The sequence below is a fragment of the Plecotus auritus genome, assembly GCF_963455305.1.
Source record: "Plecotus auritus genome assembly, chromosome: 7".
Taxonomy (NCBI): Eukaryota; Metazoa; Chordata; class Mammalia; order Chiroptera; family Vespertilionidae; genus Plecotus; species Plecotus auritus.
The window spans coordinates 23,036,580-23,056,348 of record NC_137774.1 but is presented as its reverse complement, the minus strand read 5'-3'; the positions used below and the strand labels follow the sequence as shown (position 1 = coordinate 23,056,348).

The 19,769-nt window shown below is 55.8% G+C and overlaps 1 protein-coding gene across 15 annotated transcripts in view; it reads left to right on the top strand.

The window, feature by feature from the left end:
* The window catches only part of BCAS3 (BCAS3 microtubule associated cell migration factor), a 490,554-nt gene that overhangs the window by 464,139 nt on the left and 6,646 nt on the right, over positions 1 to 19,769 (top strand). For 8 of the 15 annotated variants that reach the window (XM_080677787.1, XM_080677784.1, XM_080677789.1 and 5 more), the window contains 2 exons: positions 5,274 to 5,441; positions 14,776 to 14,841. In XM_080677787.1, coding sequence (XP_080533913.1) covers positions 5,274 to 5,441; positions 14,776 to 14,841 — 234 coding nt within the window. The remainder of the gene's footprint in view (positions 1 to 5,273; positions 5,442 to 14,775; positions 14,842 to 19,769) is intronic. The other 7 variants (XM_080677777.1, XM_080677775.1, XM_080677776.1 and 4 more) reach the window with 1 other exon arrangement.

Here is a 19,769-nt window from a genome sequence, read left to right as displayed (position 1 = left end):
CCTATCTCCATCTCATTCCTCCCAGTCCTGGCCCTGAGGTTTTGGCTCGGGGACCACACCCAATGGGTACTGACCCTAATGTACCTGTCAGTATCTCAGATGGTCATAATCAGTCCATAGGCAAACATGGTCTGAGCAAGCACGGTGTACAAAGGGGGATGCGGCCCGCAAGGAGCTTCTAAGCTAGGCTAGAGAGCAGCCCATGAGACTAATAAAGGCAGAATGGGACTAACGCCAGGGGACTGATCTAGTTAACCTGGGATCCAAGGACAGACTTCAGAGGGATCCGAAAGCACCCCAGAATTGCTTACATAATGTTATGTAGCAAACACACATTTTGGGGGTAAGCTCACAGCTTTCATCAGCTTCACCCCAAAAGGTAAAGAGCCTTTTGTACAACCCGACTTTCTGAAAGTGCTCGTCATAACTTGGATAGTCACTCAGGGCTTCACAGCGGGGGAGGCAGCCCGTGAGGGCAAGGCTTCCCAGGAGGCATCGGGGAAAGACTTACACTCAGAACCGGACACCTGGTGCAACCTCACCTCTCTCAGCCTCAGTAAAACGTAAATCTGGGAAGTGGCAATAATTGCAGCTTCCCAGAGTTCATAGAGGACCATGAGCTTTATTGTTCTTATTTTTCTGGCTCCCTTTGTATCTCCATACCTCTCGGTACTGTGCTTGACTCATATCATAGTGGACACTAATCAATATTTGATGAATGTGCGAGTTAACTGAAATAATAAACGTGAGAGGGCTTTGTAAACAGCAGAGCAGGGCCTCAGCAAGAGATCTTTGCTTCTAAGTACGTCTATTTTGTGCTTCGCAAACAGCCTGCATTAAGTGTCTTCTCCCCTTGAAACTGACCCTTCCGCCCCCGTAATGGGACTCAAAGGGCCAGCCCATCTGACGGAGCGTCTCTGGGCTGGCCAGATGACTGATAGCTGTGCCGACAACACTGGCGAGATACGCAGTTGCCTAAGAGCTCGGAGGTGGCCTCTCCCTCCAAGGGCTTGGCCTCTCGACCCCAGCCCCTGCTGACATGCACGCACCTGCAGCCTTCTCTCGCTCCAGGGCTGGCAGACTCCGTGAGCTCCTTTGCTGCCCTCGTTGGCACTGGCAGGGGTGGGAGACACGTCAAGGAAGGGGCATTGCAGGCATCTGCTGGGACTCGTAGCACGGAAGCAGGACCACTAATTGCATCCCCTCTGTGGCTTCTCGGGACGGTAGAGACGATCGAGTGCTCCTTTGTGGAACATTGTATTTCCAACCTCCTACCCACAACTTCCCGTCCATGCCCATGCCAGGAGAGAACGGGTCTTCTCTCGGTGTTCTTTCTCCCGTGCGTTGTCCGCCAGACGGAAGGACTCATCCACGTTGCCATGATCCTCCAAGGATCGCGGGCCGGTGGAAGTGGGAGGGCTTTTTAACAGGCGTTGGTTGACGGGCCCAGCGTTCTCGGAACAAGTGAGGAGGGACAGGAGCTTTCTCGTCCACCAGTTCTCCCCGCAGGTGCAGCTGAGGGAAGCAGCAGTAGAAGCTCCAGGCTGCGGAGGAGGAGCCTGTGTTCCGGATCTCCCACGTGGGGACACAGAGCTTGCCACCCATCACTCTGGGCTTCAGAGATCGGGGTGGTGCCTGCATGACCTCCCGGGGTCATTGTGATCGTGAAAATGGATGATGATGCGTCAAGTGGCATGAAGTTGTTCACACCTGTTATGACCCACGCATACGCAAGCTCACCAGGACGTGCAGAGCCCTCACCATGTGCGGGCACTTCCCCTAATGCAATCCCCACCACAGCCCTATAGTACTGGGTTGTTTTGCTGGTTTTATGGGTGAGGAATCAGAGGCTCTGAAGGGTAAAGAACTTGCCCAGAGCCACGCAGCTCATGCGTGTTAGAGCCTGCACTTAAGTCCAGGCCCATTTCCATCACCAGCTCACGATGCTTCTCTCCTGCATGCCGTTGCATTCTCTTAAAACCTTGCAGACTCCTCTGGCCTTCACCACCTGAACCCACCCTCTCACCTGAACCCCTCGTGCTAGAACTCTTGCTGGAGTTTCTTGTTTGCTTGCGCTTGGGCTTCTGATGTTCTTCTTGGCCCTGCTGTCAGCTTACCTGCCCTGACCTCTAAGCACAGGGAGCACCAACACTGATGGAGCTCCTCCCTTCCCTGCCCCGGGCTCTGGGACGTCTCTGTCCACACGAAAGCCATCGCCTCAGGCCTGACTGTCCGGGGAGGAGGAGCGCCCACATTTCATTGTTAATCCCCTCTCTGGAAATCACGAGGCATGATTTCCCAGGCAGACCCTTCAGAGAAACAACGATGCTTCAGATCTTGAACTTGTCAACTAGGAGTGGGGCAGCAGCAGAGAGCATAGACTCCTGGCAGGAACCTCGCTTCACCTCTGCCCTCCTTGGAGACAAAGGGTTATTAGCTCCACTTCAGAGATGGGAAAAGGAGATGGAGGGACCTGCCTCACTTCGCTTAGTGAGTGGGTCGTGGAAGGGAAAACTTATGTCATCAGTCCCTGTGTGTCCTTGGGCACCGGGCACCGCGGGTTGTTGCTATGCTGGCTGAGCATTGGCTGTGGGCTGGGCATAGGGCGGGCCCTTGGAGGGCTGCCACTCAGAGCACCCCACCCCCATCTCCTGGCGCCTCACTCCCAGACCCATGTCCTGACTCTACTTGATGGTCAGAGAAGGTGCTACAGGGCAACTCCTCCCTCGGGGGTCCTACCTGAGAAGGTAGTCCCGGGGAACCTGCTCCCCAGGTGGGTCTCTTCTTGGGGAGACACATTCACAGATGCTCCCAGCTCCCCCAGCACCAGGCATCTCCCCTACAATTAGGCAAGAGATAAATCAAAGCCCAGCGTGGCTGATGACATTCAGGAGCCAGTGGTGACCCCTGCCACACATACAAATCCCAGCGGGCCGGCCGGGGCCTTTGTCTGGGCAGGAGAGCGCTGGACTATCTGGCCCTCTTTGCTGATATATGGAGTCACTGGCTGTCGGGGTGTTTACGAACGGTTATCACCTCAATGCTGCGGCCATTATCAGAGGCAGGGCCGCCTGCCGGGGCCAGGGCTCGCACCCTCTCTATTACCACCTGTCATTGGCAGGGAGTGTGCGCTGACGCTGCCCAGTCCTGGCTGCCGCGGGGAGATAGTTTCTGACGGCTGATCAAAGAGGAGCAGCAAGGCCTGATAAAGAGTGTGCGTTGCGTGTACTTTCAACTCGGGGAAACATTGGCATTTGCATTTTTCCCCCATCTTCCTGGTGCTGGCAGGAACCGAGCCCAATAAATGCCGTGGATTCAGTTACCTAATCGCTGGGGAAATGGCATGTGCTTAAAGCAACAGAGCAGGACTGTAATCTCTTTCCAAGAGAGAGTGGATGAAATAAGCTTTCACAGAAGACTTGCCGTATAATAAAGCAGAATAATTTAAATGGGGACTTTGAAGTGAGCGTGCGTGTAAAAGCTGACCCTGGCACTCGGCAGAGCACCGTGTACGTTTTGGAATGTGGGAGCAGCTTCAGATTAAGGGGAGATCTTTGCTGAAGGTGCTGTCACCCAACTCTTGCTGGCATCTTCCAAATGGGGCCCCAGGTGTGCTCAGCCTTTGGTGGCTGGGAGGCGATGGCCATGGAGCAGAATGAGTTCTCCGAGCATCAGAGATCTCAGTTCTTTTATTTATATTTCTCAATTACAGTTTACATTCAGTAGTATTTTGTATTAGTGTCAGGTACACAGCATCGTGATTAGACAATCATATACTTTATTTTTATTTATTTATTTACTAAAGGCCTGGTGCACAAAATTCATGCACGGGTAGGGTCCCTAGGCCTGGCCAGTGGGGATCAGGGTCAATCTGTGGGGCCACTGCTGGCACCCACCTTGGCCAGCCTGGCACCGCCTGCTCACTGGCCCTGCTTCCCGCCACCGCCAGTCACCTCCCTCTGCAGGGTGACCGGCAGGGCAATCGGGAGGGCGGGGCCCGCTGGCACCCGCCTTGGCTGGCCTGGGGCCTGCGGGCTGGGGCAGCGCTGAGCGTTTGCCCCCTGGTGGTCAGTGCACATCATAGCGACCGGTCATTCCACCAGTTGTTCTGCCATTCAGTCAATTTGCATATTAGGCTTTTATTATATAGGATATCTTTCTTTTAATTTATCCTTACTATTACAGATGTCTCCTTTGTTTGTTTTTCCCACTGACCCCCTCCACCCCACCCCCGCCCCTCCGGGCTTCATTACTCCACTGTCTGTGTCCATGGGCTGTACGTGTATGTGTATAAGTTCCCCAGTTAATCACTCCCCACCCCACATCCCAGCCTCATCTTCCCTCTGAAATTCCGTCTGTTCCAGACTTCTATTTCTCTCATGTGATAAAGACCGTCATATCCTTTACCCAGTGTTCCCCCTGATATTTCCAGGACCCACCTAGCACCGTATGTAGTTATTACATGGTAATAACAGAGATCTGAGTTCTTGAACCAGGTCAGCCACAAACGTGCTGTTGGATTTGGGGCCATAACTTCCCTGAAGTTCAAATGTAAAATGAGGAGGTGTGGTATGGGATATAGTGGTTTAGAAAGTTTAAGTTTAAGCTTTATAACCCCTGTTTTAAATGAATCTTAAGGGAAGCTGTATTGTATCAAACAGAGACAAATAGAGGTGTTTTGGTTGAACCTGGGAAGGAGGTTCGCTGCCCTTAACCTGGTCCCTAGGCCTGGCCAGCGATCAGGGCTGATCTGTGGGGCCCCCTAGTCCCTGAAGCCATCCCTGGAAACTTCAGAGGGACCCTGTCGCTGCTCAGAAAATAGTTGAAAAACCACTCACCCAGCGACATCATAGAGTTCATTTCCTGGAGGTCTACACTTTGACCCAGTGGCATAGCTGCTGCTTTCTATCCTACACATTCATGGTGTGTGTGTGTGTGTGTGTGTGTGTGTGTGTGTGTGTGTGTGTGTGTGTTTTAATTAATTTTGAGAGAGAAGCACTGACTCATTGTTCCACTTATTGATGCATTCATTGGTTGATTCCTGTATGTGCCCTGACTGGGGATCGAACCTGTGACCTTAACGTATCAGGTCGATGCTCTAATCAACCGAGCTAACCTTCCAGGGCCCACGTTCGTGGTTTGTAGTGTTCTCTCCTTCATCTGTCCTGGAGAAGAGCTAACTGGCCCCTGGACGGGCGGGGAGTTGGTGGTGGGGACAGAAAGGAGGGCCTCTGACAGCATGGACTCCGTGTGCCATGTCCCCTGTGCTGCAGGTACCTTTGACCGGAGCGTGACCCTGCTGGAGGTGTGTGGGAGCTGGCCCGAGGGCTTCGGGCTGCGGCACATGTCCTCCATGGAGCACACCGAGGAGGGCCTGCGGGAGCGGCTCGCCGACGCCATGGCCGAGTCGCCCAGCCGGGACGTGGTGGGATCCGGAACAGGTAACGTGGCATCACACTCCTCGCCTGACTTGGTCTCAACTGGCACCTGCTGGTGTGGAGCTTTTTTGGCGGGAGAAGGTGTGTGTCTGTTTTAACTGCTTGTTTCCTTAGTTAGCTCTCTGATTGCCGGCCCCTGGGGAAGCTTCCAGTAGTGGGAAACCCTGTGTAAAGGGGAGTTCCCGGTGGAATAATTCATACAAAAAAGTTGTCATGAACACAGTATTCTGTAATTGGCTCCCAGAAGGACACCTTCTCCAGGGGAAGGGACCGTTGGCGTCTCTAAGGTTTTCGGCAGCCCTTCGGCACTGAGCGCTTAGGCAGCACCCCTGCTTCTGCCATGCTGGAGGCTTCCCAGAGTGGCAGGTATCGGGGGGCCTGCCTCCTGGCGGGGGGAGGGAGCAAGCATGAAGCAGGCAGGGATGGTTTGAGCCTGCCGGACAGTTTTCCCTTATGCTGCCTTTTGCCCTTGTCTTGACTCTGAGAGGGCCCAGCAGCAGGCCTGGGGTGGCTTCCTGCAACTAGGGAGCAGGCAGAAGACATCCTTAGGTGATGGGCGAGCGCTGCCCCAGCAAGCAGGTGTACACATGCCTGCACACACACGTGCACGTGCACACGCAGAGAGATCTCCATCTCCACAGTCACAGTACAGCCTGCTCTCTTTGCCCAAAGCACCTCTTCATTCTGGATATCTGTGCTGTTTGTCCAAAGCACCTCTTCATTCTGGATATCTGTGCTGTTTGTCCAAAGCACCTCTTCATTCTGGATATCTGTGCTGCTGTAGCCCAGCCTTTATGCCTGAGAAAGACTGCCCCACAGGTTGCTTCCCGGCTTCCTGAGGTCAGCGGGAACTCGTAGTGGGTCAAGCAGATCCCGGCAGCAGGGCCCGCCCCCCCACCCCCGCACCCCAGTCCTGCTTTCATTTACTGTGAACTGCCCCGTCCCTGCTCCCCACACTCCCTGGAGAGAGGATCCCAGAGAGGAGAAACTTACAACCCAGGGGCAGGGACCAGGACCAGCAAGGTGTTGAGGGTCCAAGCATTTGGGCAGGGCTTGAACTGCCTGGCCAGCGTTATCCCACAGTCTCACTTCCCGGCGGGTCCCCCACAGTCTCCCTACCCGGCAGGTCCTCCGGGGCATTGGGGTACCGGGGGTCAACAGTTACGCTTTTCCCTCCCTTCCTCCCCATCCCGTGTAGGCCCTGTGTTCCTGCACTAAGAGGAAAGAGACACTGCCCTCCTCTCTTCCCGCAGTGCTAGCATCGTCCTGCCCATGGTGCTTGTATACTAATTGGCAAAGGAACAGAATGGGTGCACGAGAGGGAGAGAAGCGGCTTAGTTAGAGGCACCAAGTACCTGCTCGGGCCAGGCAGACAGCCAGCCGTCTCTGAGGCCCAGCCTCCTTCCACGCCCCTTCGCCCCTGGAAGGAGAGCACGCTGCCACGCCACGGCCATTCCCTCGGGCAGGTCCAGACACGTGCACACCCTCTCGCTCCCCCGACCAAGAGCTCCCGAGCTGTGGCAGCTGCTCATCATGCCCTTGTTCTCCCACCTGGGCCCACAAGTGAGGGGCAGCTCTGGAAAGCTTCTGAACCTCGCTGGGAGCACAGCCTTTCCCCTGAATCTCTGGGCCCCCGGCCAGCCCCAGTTCACATGAACCAGGGCCTGGTGTCCTTCCAGGGGCTGGAGCCGCTGTGGGTCAGCTTCCTCTGAAGCCGTTCAGCATCAGCCAGCAAGCGGGTCGGAGGTGCCTTCGCTCAGGGCTGGGGACTTCAGCCTGGCGCAGTTAGTAACTGAGCAAAACTGGCAGCGAGCCATCTGCCAGACAGCTGGGGCCCAGGGGAGACTCTGTGGCCTTAAGCAGGTTCATGAAATTAAAAAAAGAAATGAGAGAGGAAATTAAAACTGAATGACCCAGGGGTCAAAAAAAAAAAAATAGGAGACGCCCTTTTTGGGCAGAGGGACTGCATGTCCCTCCCCCAGCTGTCACCGAGGGGATTCTTCGGGTCTTCTTGGACCATGTACAGGTGTGCTTTATTTTCCAAAACCTCAGCCTCGGTGAGCAAGGCCAGCAAGTAAAGCAGAGATGACGGGAGTCGGCCTGTTTCCCTCTGCCATTGCTGAGAGTCCCCTTTCACAGTTTAGAACTGCAGATGCAGCATGGCCGGCGGGGCAGCCCAGCCTTGACGGGGCAGCGAGCACTCCCATGCCCGCCAGCCTGCTGCCCAGAGAGAGCCGGGGAAATACAGGGCCACGTGGGATGAGAATTTCTGGCAAGTCACCCTTGGCCATAGCAGCCTCTCAGTCTCTCCCTCCCCCAACCCTGCTTCTGTGGGTGGCGCATAGGGTAGGGTGACAGCCGGTGTTTGCCTGTCAGGGACCAGAGATGACCAGTCCCTGCAGCCTTCTGGGAGGCACTGGCGGTTTTAGTGCAGCCACCGGGCCTGCTGGCCTCTTACCGAGGTGCATGGAGCATGTTCTCATGACCCCTGACCCTGCAGCCCAGTATCCAGCATGCCTCACTCTTCTACAGGTTTAGCTAGTGACTCGCTGGTAGATGTTTAACACCCAGCTCTCTGTAGGGCAGCGGGAAAAGCCCTAATTTGTAACATTTGGGGATTGCTGTCGTGTAAAAACTCATTATGGCCAATTTCAAGCTACCAACATGTCAGTCGTCTAGCAGAACTCCTGAGAAGGTGACATAGTTTATTGGTTTATTCATTACCCCAGCACCCCGCCACCGGTAAGCTGTCCCATAGTGCAACGCAGCTCTCCCCCCAGAACAGCAGAGCCTTTCCAAACCTGACTGCTCAGAGTGGTCCCTGACCCAGCAGCACCATCTGCACCCAGTTGCTGATTAGAAATGCGGAATCCCAGACCCCACATAGCCCCACTGGATCAGCACCTGCATTTAACAAGCCCTCTATGCACGTTTGGCTGTGAGAAAGTCTGTGCTAAAATACGGCGAACCTCTGGGGCAGGTGTGAGCTCTGGCCTCCGTGACGGCGGCTGACCAGTGAGTCTAATTAGGTCACATGTGAGACTTGCCAGTCCAGCCCTACAATAACCGGCTGGACTGCTTTCTTGCTAATATCATTACACTCCTCCCCCGCCCCACCCCTGTTTACACTTCCCTGTCCCCATTCAGCAGAATTCCAAATCGAGGTCAGTCGAACTCTGCTCTCACTGAGGTTGCTGAAGGAAAATCACAAACTGGTCAGATTGGTGCCCCTGCCCGTGGATGGTCTCCCCTCTCCAGTGAGCCTGGCAGTCCTGTATGTCCCTACCACCCCCTTCTCCTCGTCTCAGGTTGCACTCATCTTCCTCAGCAGAAACCAGTGCCTAGAGCAGTGTCTGTCCCTTCCTGGGTCTGCAGTCACTGCTGAAGGAATGAATTCTCCATCCAACCTAGACGTTAGCCGTCCTGTTACCGCCCCTGCTTGCTGCTGGGGCACCCCGTCTATTTTCATCCTCTTAGAGATTCCCCAGGTCTCTGGTCCTCGAAGAGCTTATGTATTATGTTTAACATTTTTTTCATAGAATTGCTAGTTATTTAGTGGGACTTAATGTGCTGTTTATTTAGTGGGGTACGCAGCTCAGTCCATCACCTTGAAATCAGTCTCTTTCCTTCTTCATGGACACTATTTCGAATTTTCCTCTCTCAAATCTCTTCCCCACCATCGTGTCTCTCACGCTCAGAAAATGGCTCAGTGGCGGTCGTCATTGAAGAAACCTCTTGAGTTCCTGCACTCAGACCCTAAATGTTCCCGCAACAACTTTCCTCTCTCCTCCTGTTTCTGCCCCAGATCACCCAACCACCACAGCCACTCACCAGTTTACCTCAGCACGGTCAGTCAAGTCGCTGCACCCCAGCACTGGCCCTGTGCACACCCCCTGTGACCTTGATCTTGGTTTCCCACCCTCTCCTGGCTTGCTTTCTGCCTTGGGCCACTTCTCAATTCCTGCCCTGGGTTTTCCTCATCTGTCGGCCTCAGTGTATTTCTCGGGGCCCCCTCTCGGCCTCTTTCTTTTCCCTCAGTCAGTACAGGGCATCTCCACTGCTCCTGTGGCCGCTAATGCCGTCTATAAACTGATCACTTCCAAGTAAGCTCCCAGTTGGCTATCTCTCCTGGTCTCCAGAACCAAGACGGTCACCCACTGACATCTCTGCATCCACAGCTTGAACTGCTCTCCCCCTGCCCTGTCCTTCTCCCGGGCTCGCCCACCTCATGGTGTCCAAAGCCTTCACGACCAGCCACTGCCCTCTCCACCTGCCTGGCCCCTGCACATACCTCTCCCTGGGCCTGGAATGCCGGTTCCCACAGCCCCCTCCTCTCCCGCTCACCCCCCTCAAAATAGCTTGACTAATTCCTGCTTAGCAGACATTCCTTTCAAAATTGCCTTTTGTGGAAAGTAGAATTTTTTAAATAAGCAAAACATTGACTTTTCCCAATTGTTTTGTGTCTAGGTAAAGATATAACCGAATATCCCCAAAAAAATTAACGAACACCTGGATACATATTCAGTACGTTTTCTCTTTAGACGTTAACTCTTTCCATCGCAATTTAGCTACACCTCGCCTTTGTCTTCCGCTTTCTCTGATGTCCAACAGCGAAAGCCCCACGCCCCCTTCGCAGGGCCCCCGTCAGCTGTCTAAAGTGTTCCTGACGCAGCTGTGTTGCAGGCCGCCTCCTTTTGCTGCTGTTGACTCAGGAGCTCACTAAGTCAGTTCTCAAGGTCAAGGGGGACTGTCTCTTCCCTGTGGCTGTGGCTTCCTGCAGTCCCGGGAACTCTGCTCATTCTCCTTTAGGCTTCGTCTTTTCTGTCTGCCGCCTCTTTAATGCACACTCTTCTAACCCAGAGGCTGTTCCTCGTGGGGATCCCACGGTCGGCTCAATCTTTGCTCCTACCTGCTGTCATAAATACATTTATTTCCTTACCCAGATACAGAAAACTTTCACAAGACAATATGATAAGCAGTGCATTCTAGGACTTTCTTTTTTCTTTCTTTTCTTTTTTCTTCTTATTGAAATGTCACAAACAGCTAACTTGATTTCATAATACAGTGATGAATCACTGTCTACAGTTGGGAAACCAGTACTCAAGTTCGTTCTACTAAACCCTCTGAGTTTTCCTCTATGTGCATTAATTCCTCAGCAGACAAGGCTGTGAGGTGCTTTCCAACTAAAGCTCTCCCAAAGTTTTGTCAGAAACATCTTTTACTTACGGAGAGGGTGTGAATTTTTTCCTCCTTAACAGTAAAGGCACGTTTTGAACATTATATGCAGTTTTTTAAGTGGTCAAGATCTCAATAAGTTGGTTAACAAATATCTGTTGATTGCCTATGTTCTGCAAAAGATAAGCTAAAAGCACGGTGTGTGTGTGTGTGTGTGTGTGTGTGTGTGTGTGTGTGTGCGCGCGCGCGCGTGCACATGCTAATAACATTTCCATACTGCAGGAATTAAGCTCTCAACAAATGTTAGCTAGCGTTACGGGGTTGACCAGATGCGCACAGGGTGTGTGGACCCCTACACCCCTCTGGGCTAGCTCCTGCCATGGGCCTTGGAGCGCCTGCTTTTCCCCAGCTGAGGGCCGGGACAGTTCCCTGCCGGGACACCCCCAGTGGGGCTTATAATCACCCCTCCCCTCGCAAGGTGCCACAGGACCAGGAGGCAACAATGGCAGGCATCAGGGCCGTGAATTAATTCTCTTATCTTTTGGACATCCCTACTTTCAGGAAAACACTGTCATCCAAGCACCTTAGCCAGTCACTTAGGTCCTTGTCTCCGCTTCACCGAAGGGCCCCGAATTCTCCTGCGGGGCCTTTACAGAGAACTGTCAGTGTCTTCTCTCGGCGAGCTCCTCGTGGGCCCACACATCTGTCTGTGGCTGCGGCAGGCAGGCAGGCTGTCTGTAGGCACCTCTGACGCCCTCCACACCGGGGTGGACATCTCAGGAAGAAGTAAGACTCGGTTCCCACCCTCAAAGAGATTAAGTGCTGAGCTGTGGGTCGGCTCCTTCTGCTCCTCTCGCCGCTGCCCTCGGGGGCCCACCTGGCTGAGCTGGGCCAAGCAGACAGCCATTGGCCCCCTGCCCACAGCCCATGCTCCTTCCAGGACTTGACAGCAAAAACTCCCCAGTCACAGACGCCACGATGGCTGGGGGTGGAGAGGAGAGCGTAAGCTCCAGGGGAACGTGAGCACCCAGACACAGAGCCCAGTGCCCTCCCCCACCGCCTTGCGGACCACAGCACCCCGCTCGCTCTGGGCGGAAGGGAGCGGCTGCTCCTGGGGTGGTGGGTGGCATTGTTGGTGTTGCTATTTGTGTCTCAGTTCAGTGTCCCATTGCCTGTTCCAGCTACTCTCACAGGTGGGAAAGGCCAGATCGGAGGGCCCTCGCAGCTCCCAGCCCCCAGCTCCTGCCACTGAGAAGGTCTTGTTCTGTGTTCCTTCCCGTGGGGTTTAGAAGTCCTCACCAGGAAGGGGGAAGCCTGTGACCTTGGGCAGCCTCCTTTCCCTTCCTCGGTCCACTTTATTCTCCAGCTCCATGGGCCGGGAAACCAGTGCATCTGGTAAATGTTTACCGATTGCACCTGCTGTGTCCCGGCCCCTGTACCACTGTGCTAAGCACTTTGTACGTGTCGCCTCCTCTACTCCTCTCAACTGGAGAATAATGGCCACCTCCTTCCACGTGGCTTCTATGCTCTGCTCTACGCTGGCCACATAAACGTCCCCTGATCAGATCATCACCGCTGGGTAGACACTCCTGTCTCCAGTGCACAAAGAGAAATGGTGGAAGATTGGCAGTAAGATCCTCACTACAAGATACAGGATTAAACTGAGAAATCTGGGAACTGAAGAGTTTCCAGTTCTTCAGATCCCATCAGTCTCACCTGGGCAGAGGGGTATAGTAATCATGTCCACCCTTTATTCAGAATAGGAGGGGTCCCAGAAGAGGAAGGGGTGCTCATTCGTAGGGCCCCCTCTGACTGTTGGCCCATTTCCCTACTCACAGGTGCCCAGGCTCCTTTCAAGTCCCTTACAGGCCTTCCTCGCCAACCTGATCTCCCACTCTCCCGTCCACAAGAACCCTTACTCATAGTTCCCCACCACCACCTTCACGCAGACATCCTCGCCTGTCACCGTGTCCCATCATCCCCTGCACCCGCCCTGCTCACCTGGCTCTGCCGAAGTGCCTGCTCCCTCCCCCTCTGCTCAGTCACCTGCTTAGACCAAGCTCAAACCTCAGCTCCTCGGTGAAGCTTTTTCTGGCCATGCAGCCAAATGCCCTCTCTGTCTCCGCTGAGCTTCTGCACCACCTCCTGTGGACACTTGGCCCTGGACAAACAGTGAACATTGCCTTTTCTGTTAACCGGCAATGGCTGATTCCCTCCTACATGCCGCTGGGGGAGGCCCAGCTCTGGTGGTCCCACGCCCCCCCCACCCCGCCCTCAGCCCCACTGCCCATGCAGTGAGTGATCTTACCTAAACCCCTTCCAGATTCTGGGACCGTCTTTGTTACCTCTACCCACCAGCCTCCTCCCTGCCCAGCGTCCAGCTCGGGAGGAGAGCCACGCTGAGCCCCAGTTAATGTTTGTTGAATGACTGGACGGGGTTTTGTGGCTCCTGAGAGGTCAATGAAGCCAGCCAGAGCCCTGGGCAAAATCACTGTGTGTAAAAGACACACTGGTTCCTTTCAGGCAGTTCTCAGATCTGATTCCAGGTCAATAGTGACTCTCTCTCTCTCTCTCTCTCTCTCTCTCTCTCTCTCTCTCTCTCTCTCATTCTCCTCTGCACATCTTGTAGTTGCCCAAAGTCTACTTTGAACTCTTTAACCAAAACATGCTGATTTCTGTCCACAAGGAGCATGTGCCCCTGTGACTTCATTGGTGAGCCTTCAGAGTCCCCTTTCCAGGGGTTGCCCCAACACAGAAGCAGGGATTCCTGTAGACAATGTCTAGGCTTGGACACAAGGGTGGGGAGGGGCGGTGGGACCCCCTGGATAAGGGCCGTCCTCCGGAGACATTAAGGCAGGTAAATGGTTAACAAAGGGGAGGGTTTCTCTCTGATCCTCCTCTGCCAGGGAATTCACCTTTAGCCGATGACCTTTCTGTGAGGGGTGAGATCTGAGCAAAGTCGCGCACAGTCATGGATGGGTAAATGCCCATCGTTCATTTGTGCCCCTGCCTCCTCAGAGACGGTCTGAGGTATGCTGACCACCCCCTAGATTGGGTGGCTGGTAACAGAGGAAACAGACACGTACGCACAGAAAATGAAAGTTGGGCAGGACCCTCTGACCCGTTAGGAATCCGGGGCCTCAGCTTTAAAGCAAGAACGCTGCACAGAGGAGGCCAAGCCATGCCAGTCCAGTCGGATCGAACAGGAGGCATTTCTGAGCATGCAGAGCAGATCTTCGGCGATGTCTTCCCGCCCACTCTCTTTCTATCCCAGCCCTGCCCCAGGGACCTGCAGCCCCTGCAGTAGACAGCTATACATTTACTGGCAGAATCCCTCAGGATTCAGACCCCAGGCTTCACCGACCTCCCCTGATCCCCCCACATATGTTTTATTTTGTGTAGCTCGATAGCTTGCGATTCCACCCCTCCGAGGGCTTGAGTTTGGGGAGAACCCACATCCAGTTGCTTCATTTATTTGGATGACTTTCCATTCTGGGCCCCCTGTGCTCACGTGACTGGCACGTCCCATCCTCTCCAGCCTCCCAGGGCCGGCGTCACATCTCCACTTGGATGGGTGTGACTGGCACAGGCCTTGGGGCCGTGGAGGAAGCTAAGCCTACCAGCGCCCCTGCCTCCATCTGGGCATGGGCTGGCACTTGGAAGGCATGGAGAGTCTTTGGTTTTGTACTTTAGCCCTGAGCCACGAGGAGCTGCCTGGGAGCTGAGGTGCCCAGGAGCGTACGGTTCCATTTGAGCACATCTCCATGAGCCACGTCTCAGCAGCCCAGCCACACGGCCACTCAGCCACTCTGAGCTGCAGGCTGGCTTCTACACCCGAGAGGGGGAAGAAAACCTGAGGGGTTGCCCAAGATGCTGGCTCTACCTCCACATCCTCACTGCTCCCCACCCTATGCGGCAGGCGGGACTGTGGGCACGGGCGGCAGGAGTGGGAGGAGGAGGAGGAGAGGGAGGGATGACAGCAGGTGAACCCGGTGAGAATATGTGGACCCCTCCATGTGCTGTGCCTTGGGACAGACCACGAACACCCCCTGCCAAGCTCTCAGGGGTCAAACCAGATTCTGATGTTTCCCCGCTTCGATCTCAGCTCTTGCTGCTCTCTTAAAGGTCCAATATTTAAAGAAATATTTTATTTCCAATACAGACACAGCCCTTGATGTAGCAGTAAAAACCACCACCCCTGAGCGGCACATGGCTGTGAAGTGTGTTGGTAGGTAACTTCCTGTCTTTGCCCACGTGGAAGGCTTCGTCCCGCTGCTCCTTTTGTCCCGGGAGAGGTGCCTCCCTGTCCCCCGGCGCTCAGGCTTCGGGAGGCATTGGCGTGAGGGCGAGAGGTCAGCTCAGGCAGGAGACACCTTCCGGCAATGGGGCTGACGGGTTTGGGACGGGAAGCGTCGCTGGGCCTCACCCAACAAGAGTTTCTTTGAGAATCCCGTTCCCTGCCCCCCACTTTTGAGATGGAAGTCAAATTTTCGGATTCTGCTGTGCAGAGCAGAGAGGTCACTGGGCTCTAATGCATTTACCATTGACTGCCCCTCTTGTAGTGCGTCTATTAGTGAGTAATTTGATTTGTACCTATTCATTTGCAGTCCCTGCAGGAGCCTGGAGCTGGCCCCTCGTATAATTGGTGCTGTCTCTATTTTTACATCATTAGATTAGCCCCGACTCCTGGCCACTTGTTGTCTGCGCTTGTCTGTCCATTTATACAACCTAATGTAACACAAAATTCATTACTGATCACATTACTTTCAACTCTGAAGCCAGCCTTGTGATAAACATTTGGTTAACCCCTTCCTGCCCGCGGGAGGGCTGCGGAGCAAATGCACTTCCACTCGGCAGGCGAATCAATATCTTAATACGCCAAAGTGGAATTGCATTTCTAGATTTGTTATTCCTCCTGGAGGAGCAAATGGAAGGGCGCTCAGAGCGAGTGGAATTGAATAATGAATAGGGCCCGGCACCAGCCGCCAGGCTGCCCAGGAGCACAAAGGCTCCGCCGGCATCCGCCCGCGTGCTCATCGGGCAGTTGGCACCGCGGCCATTAATTGAGGCCTGTGCTTCTCCGCCCAACGCGGAGCATGGGTTCAAGGGCACAGGCTGGGACCCCGATGTGGGCAACAGAGACTTTTCCCCTTCCTACCACCTCCCACCACCGCCTGTCATTCTCTTTACTAGACTTGGCCTAGGCTGACTGGACCAGGAACTGGGTTCGTTTTCTTAAAACCTGCTTTACTTGTATGAAGGTACCACACATGTGGGCCTGGCACTAATGCCACCAAGAAATTAAATCCACACCGAACCTAAAGTCTACCCTTTGGAACCAAATGCACCAGGTGCTTTCTGTTTAGAGCAGGGTCGGCGACATCAGAGTGGGCTGGTTCACACCTACCTGTGTGTGTGCCTGCGCTCGGTCCTGGTTCTGTGGGGGGATGCTGTGAGCAGCATGGGGGCTGCACTGGAGCTGGCCTGACTTCTTAAAGGGACCCCCACAGAGCTCTGTTTAAGCTAGACTTACAGTGGTCGGCAAACTCATTAGTCAGCAGAGCCAAATATCAACAGTACAACGATTGAAATTTCTTTTGAGAGCCAAATTTTTTAAACCTAAACTTCTTCTAACGCCACTTCTTCAAAATAGACTCGCCCAGGCCGTGGTATTTTGTGGAAGAGCCACACTCTAGGGGCCAAAGAGCCGCAGGTGGCTCGAGAGCCGCAGTTTGCCGACCACGGAGCTAGAAGATTCCCCCCTACCCCCACCCTGGCTATCCCTCCCCAGCCCCCATTTGTCTCTGGGTAGCATCCACACCCACTCTAAGTCATTAACTCGCAGGACAGTTTGTTTCCAAAGGAAAAATACCCTGACTTATGAAGAAACTCTCATAAAGCCTGTTCTACGGTAATTAGAAAAGTAGGCGTAGAGGAAGTAGAATGGAACCCATTACTATGAAGGTCATAAATCCTGGAGTGAAAAGAGGCCATAACCAAGATACTCAGCTGGAGTGGGAGCTGGAGAGAGCCCCTCTAGGGGCCGTGCCGGACGCCTCCTGCCAGGACTGCCCCACGGTCCCTGCTGCCCGGTCCCTGGTCCAGAGCCCAACAGGCCTCAAATGACCAGCGGTCCGAGGGACGCCTTGAGAGGGCTCTTGGCCTTCTCTCCCATTCCTCCGGCATTCATGGGCCGAGCGGGGTGGTGTGGGGGTGGCTGCTAGGTGAGATGGCAGAGGTTGGGGGCGGGGCTTGCCCTGCCCTGACTGTGGGAAGCTGCATTTCTCACAAGGGGCTGCAGAGACCAGAATCCGAACCACGTGCTTCCTATCGTGAGGAAGGACACAGGGCGTCCTGGCGGGGTGTACTCGGTGCCTCTCTCCAGGCAGTGGGAGGAGGACCCTGCGGTGTCACCGAGGGGAGCCGCGCAGCAGCTGTGTCCACGGGAGCTCTCCCCGCCCCACCCCCAGTGCACGAACTCGCTCTGAGGGGAGCCTGCAGTGTGGCCTCCGCTGTTAATCCTCTCAGGTGGGTAAGGGGGACAGTGGGACTGCGTGTCCCCACTGAGCCCCGGCCATCAGCTCTGGAACACGGAACAGAATGCGGCTGTGACCTTTGCCGAGGAGGACAGGCCGGTGACAGGGAGGCTGGTGGAATGAGAGGCTTTGATTTCTTAACCTTGATGGAAAGTGGGGAAAGCCACATCTTACCAAACTCTTCCGCTGCGTCGCAGAGAATGTAATTACGTTCGGACATCTGAATGAGAACCAGATGTGCTCTGGCCGTGGGGCGCAGCGTCTCCTGCGGTCTGCAGGCCCCTGTGCCGTCTCGCAGCCCCCGAGGCAGCTCGGCAAGACCCACCTGGGAGCTGGGTGGGGTCGTCAGAGCTTCGAGGCTGGACTTAGGAGACGGGAGGGGCAGGGCCAGCTGCCAGACACCTGGTTCCACGGGACAGTTTCCAAGCCCTGTCTCTTCTTAGCCATGCTGAGTGGGCATGTTGGGGCCCTCGCTGGCACCCACCCCGGCCACGTGCAGACACACGCTAGGAGGTCGTGTCGCACCACCAGGTCGGGCATCTTCTCTCACCAAACACGGAGTGCCAGGCTGCCCAGCCCCGCATCTGCCTCAGTGGGCGTCTGCCGCGGCTCTGCCCCCCCCCCAGCCCCCCACCGTGTGGTGCCAAGGACCTGGAGCTGGGAAGGGCATTCAGGCTCCTGGGTGGGGAGCACTCCCCCGGGGCCTCAGCTGCCAACACATCAGAGACGGCAGAGCTCACCTTGTAACCATTTCGCCCCTACCACCAGAGTGGCCTCCACACGTGTGCCCTGTGTGTTCTGCTTCTTAAAGCCCCTTCGCATCCTCTTCTCCCCAGAGCCCCACACACCCCGCGAGGCTACCAGGCCAGCCCGCCCCTCCCCTCCTGCCTGACCGATGAGGAAGCAGATGAGAAGTGAAGTGACCGCCCAGGTCATCCGGCAGGGGCCCAGGTCATCCGGCAGGGCTGTCTGCCCGCTGCAGGGGGCTCCAGTGAATCCCCTGCCTCCCGCCAGGGCCCTTCCCCTTCGCACCGTCCGGGGAGTTCCGCCCGCCCGGGCTGCTCCTGCATCTGGCTCATCTTAAGCATGGCTTCAGCCAGACTTATCAAATGCCTCCGACCCAGGGAAGCGCCCGCCAGGCCTGCGCAGCCTCTGCTCTCCCGCACGTAATGTGCCGCGACAGGACGCACTCTGTCTCGGTCAGGACACAAGTCATCCTGATAGAGTGGCCCTGAGAAGGCCACTGCACAGGGTGCTGGTCCCGGTGTCCGGGTGGGTGATCCTGTCTCTTCTCCTTTGAAGCCAAGACTGGGGAGGACCTGAGTACCGTGGGTCCCTGGGAGTGGGTGTGGCAGCATTTCTGGTGCGCGTCTGTCCCTGCCGGGGACGGGTGTCACGTCGTAGCTGTTGTAGGAGGGACCTGGGAAATGGCTTCAGCTCCGAACCAGGCCAGTGTCCCCTCCTGCTGATGCCCTACCTGTGGGCATTGCTCATCAGCTGGTCAAAGGCTATGCAGGAACTGAGCAAGGAGGAAAGAAAGCACATTTGTGGGAGCCCTGTGGGACGAAAGAGGCTCCGGCCGGTAGGAAGGGCGTGCCGGCGGCACTGGGACCAGGCTGCGTGCGGAGAGCACCAGAAGCAGGTGGCGTCGGCGGGCCTGGGCTCTGTGCTCGGACATGGGTGTTAAGCCCAGAGATAACCCGGCCAGAGTGGCCCTGCTTCTCATCTACTCCCAGGCCCCACCAGCCCCACAGGGGTCCCTGTTATCTGAAAGCAGAGGAGCCTGTTCATCCTCGGCCCCTCAGCTTCGGGAAGCTGCCCTCCTGCGTTCCCCAGTCTTGCCTGGGAAGGGGGCAGGAGCCCCTGCTTAGGGGACAGGAGGTCCTTGGAGGACCAGCCCCCGTCCTCCGAGCCCTCCGTGATGGTCTGTGGGCCCCTGTGCTAGCCATGCAGCCAGAGGTGACCCTGCAGGGGGAGCGTGGGGAGGGTGGGGAGGGTGTGTCTGAGTGAAGAAGAGCAAGGCCTCCCCACAGGCTGCCTCCTTTAGCTGCTGCCCTTTTAACCTCCTAAAAAGTGCCCCGGGGCCGAGGCTGGCTCCCACCCAGAGTGTGGTCTCTGACAGGGCTGTCGGGGTTTCTAGAAGCATTCTCAGCCAACGCCATCTGCCCCCTGCACAGAGCTCTGCCTGCCTCAGCCACACTGCAGGAGGGAGTGGCAGTTTCCAGGCCAGGACTGGTGTCCAACCCCTAGTGGCCCCTGGACCATCTTTCCGGGGTCGGCACCAGGAAGCTGCCTGTTTCGCTGAGCCTGGCAGGATGCCTTCCAGCCCGGCCGCCTCGGCTTCCCTCTGCAGGCCCGCTGGCACAGGGGGTCCCAGGCCCTGTTGGCAGGCCCCTTGCGGACCAAGCTCTTGCTTGGGGCAGACCCCATCTGGATCCCTTTGCTGACCTTGCAGCGGTCCTGTGGTCCCCTGGTCTCCTCTCCACAGAGCCCATCCAGGGAAGACGCCGAAAATCCCTAACCTCCTCACCCCACCCCATTCCCTAGCCCAGAAGCCTCACAGCAGAAGGGGATTGGAACCGTTTCCGTGTGCAAACCCTCCCTGAGCCAGACGCCGGGC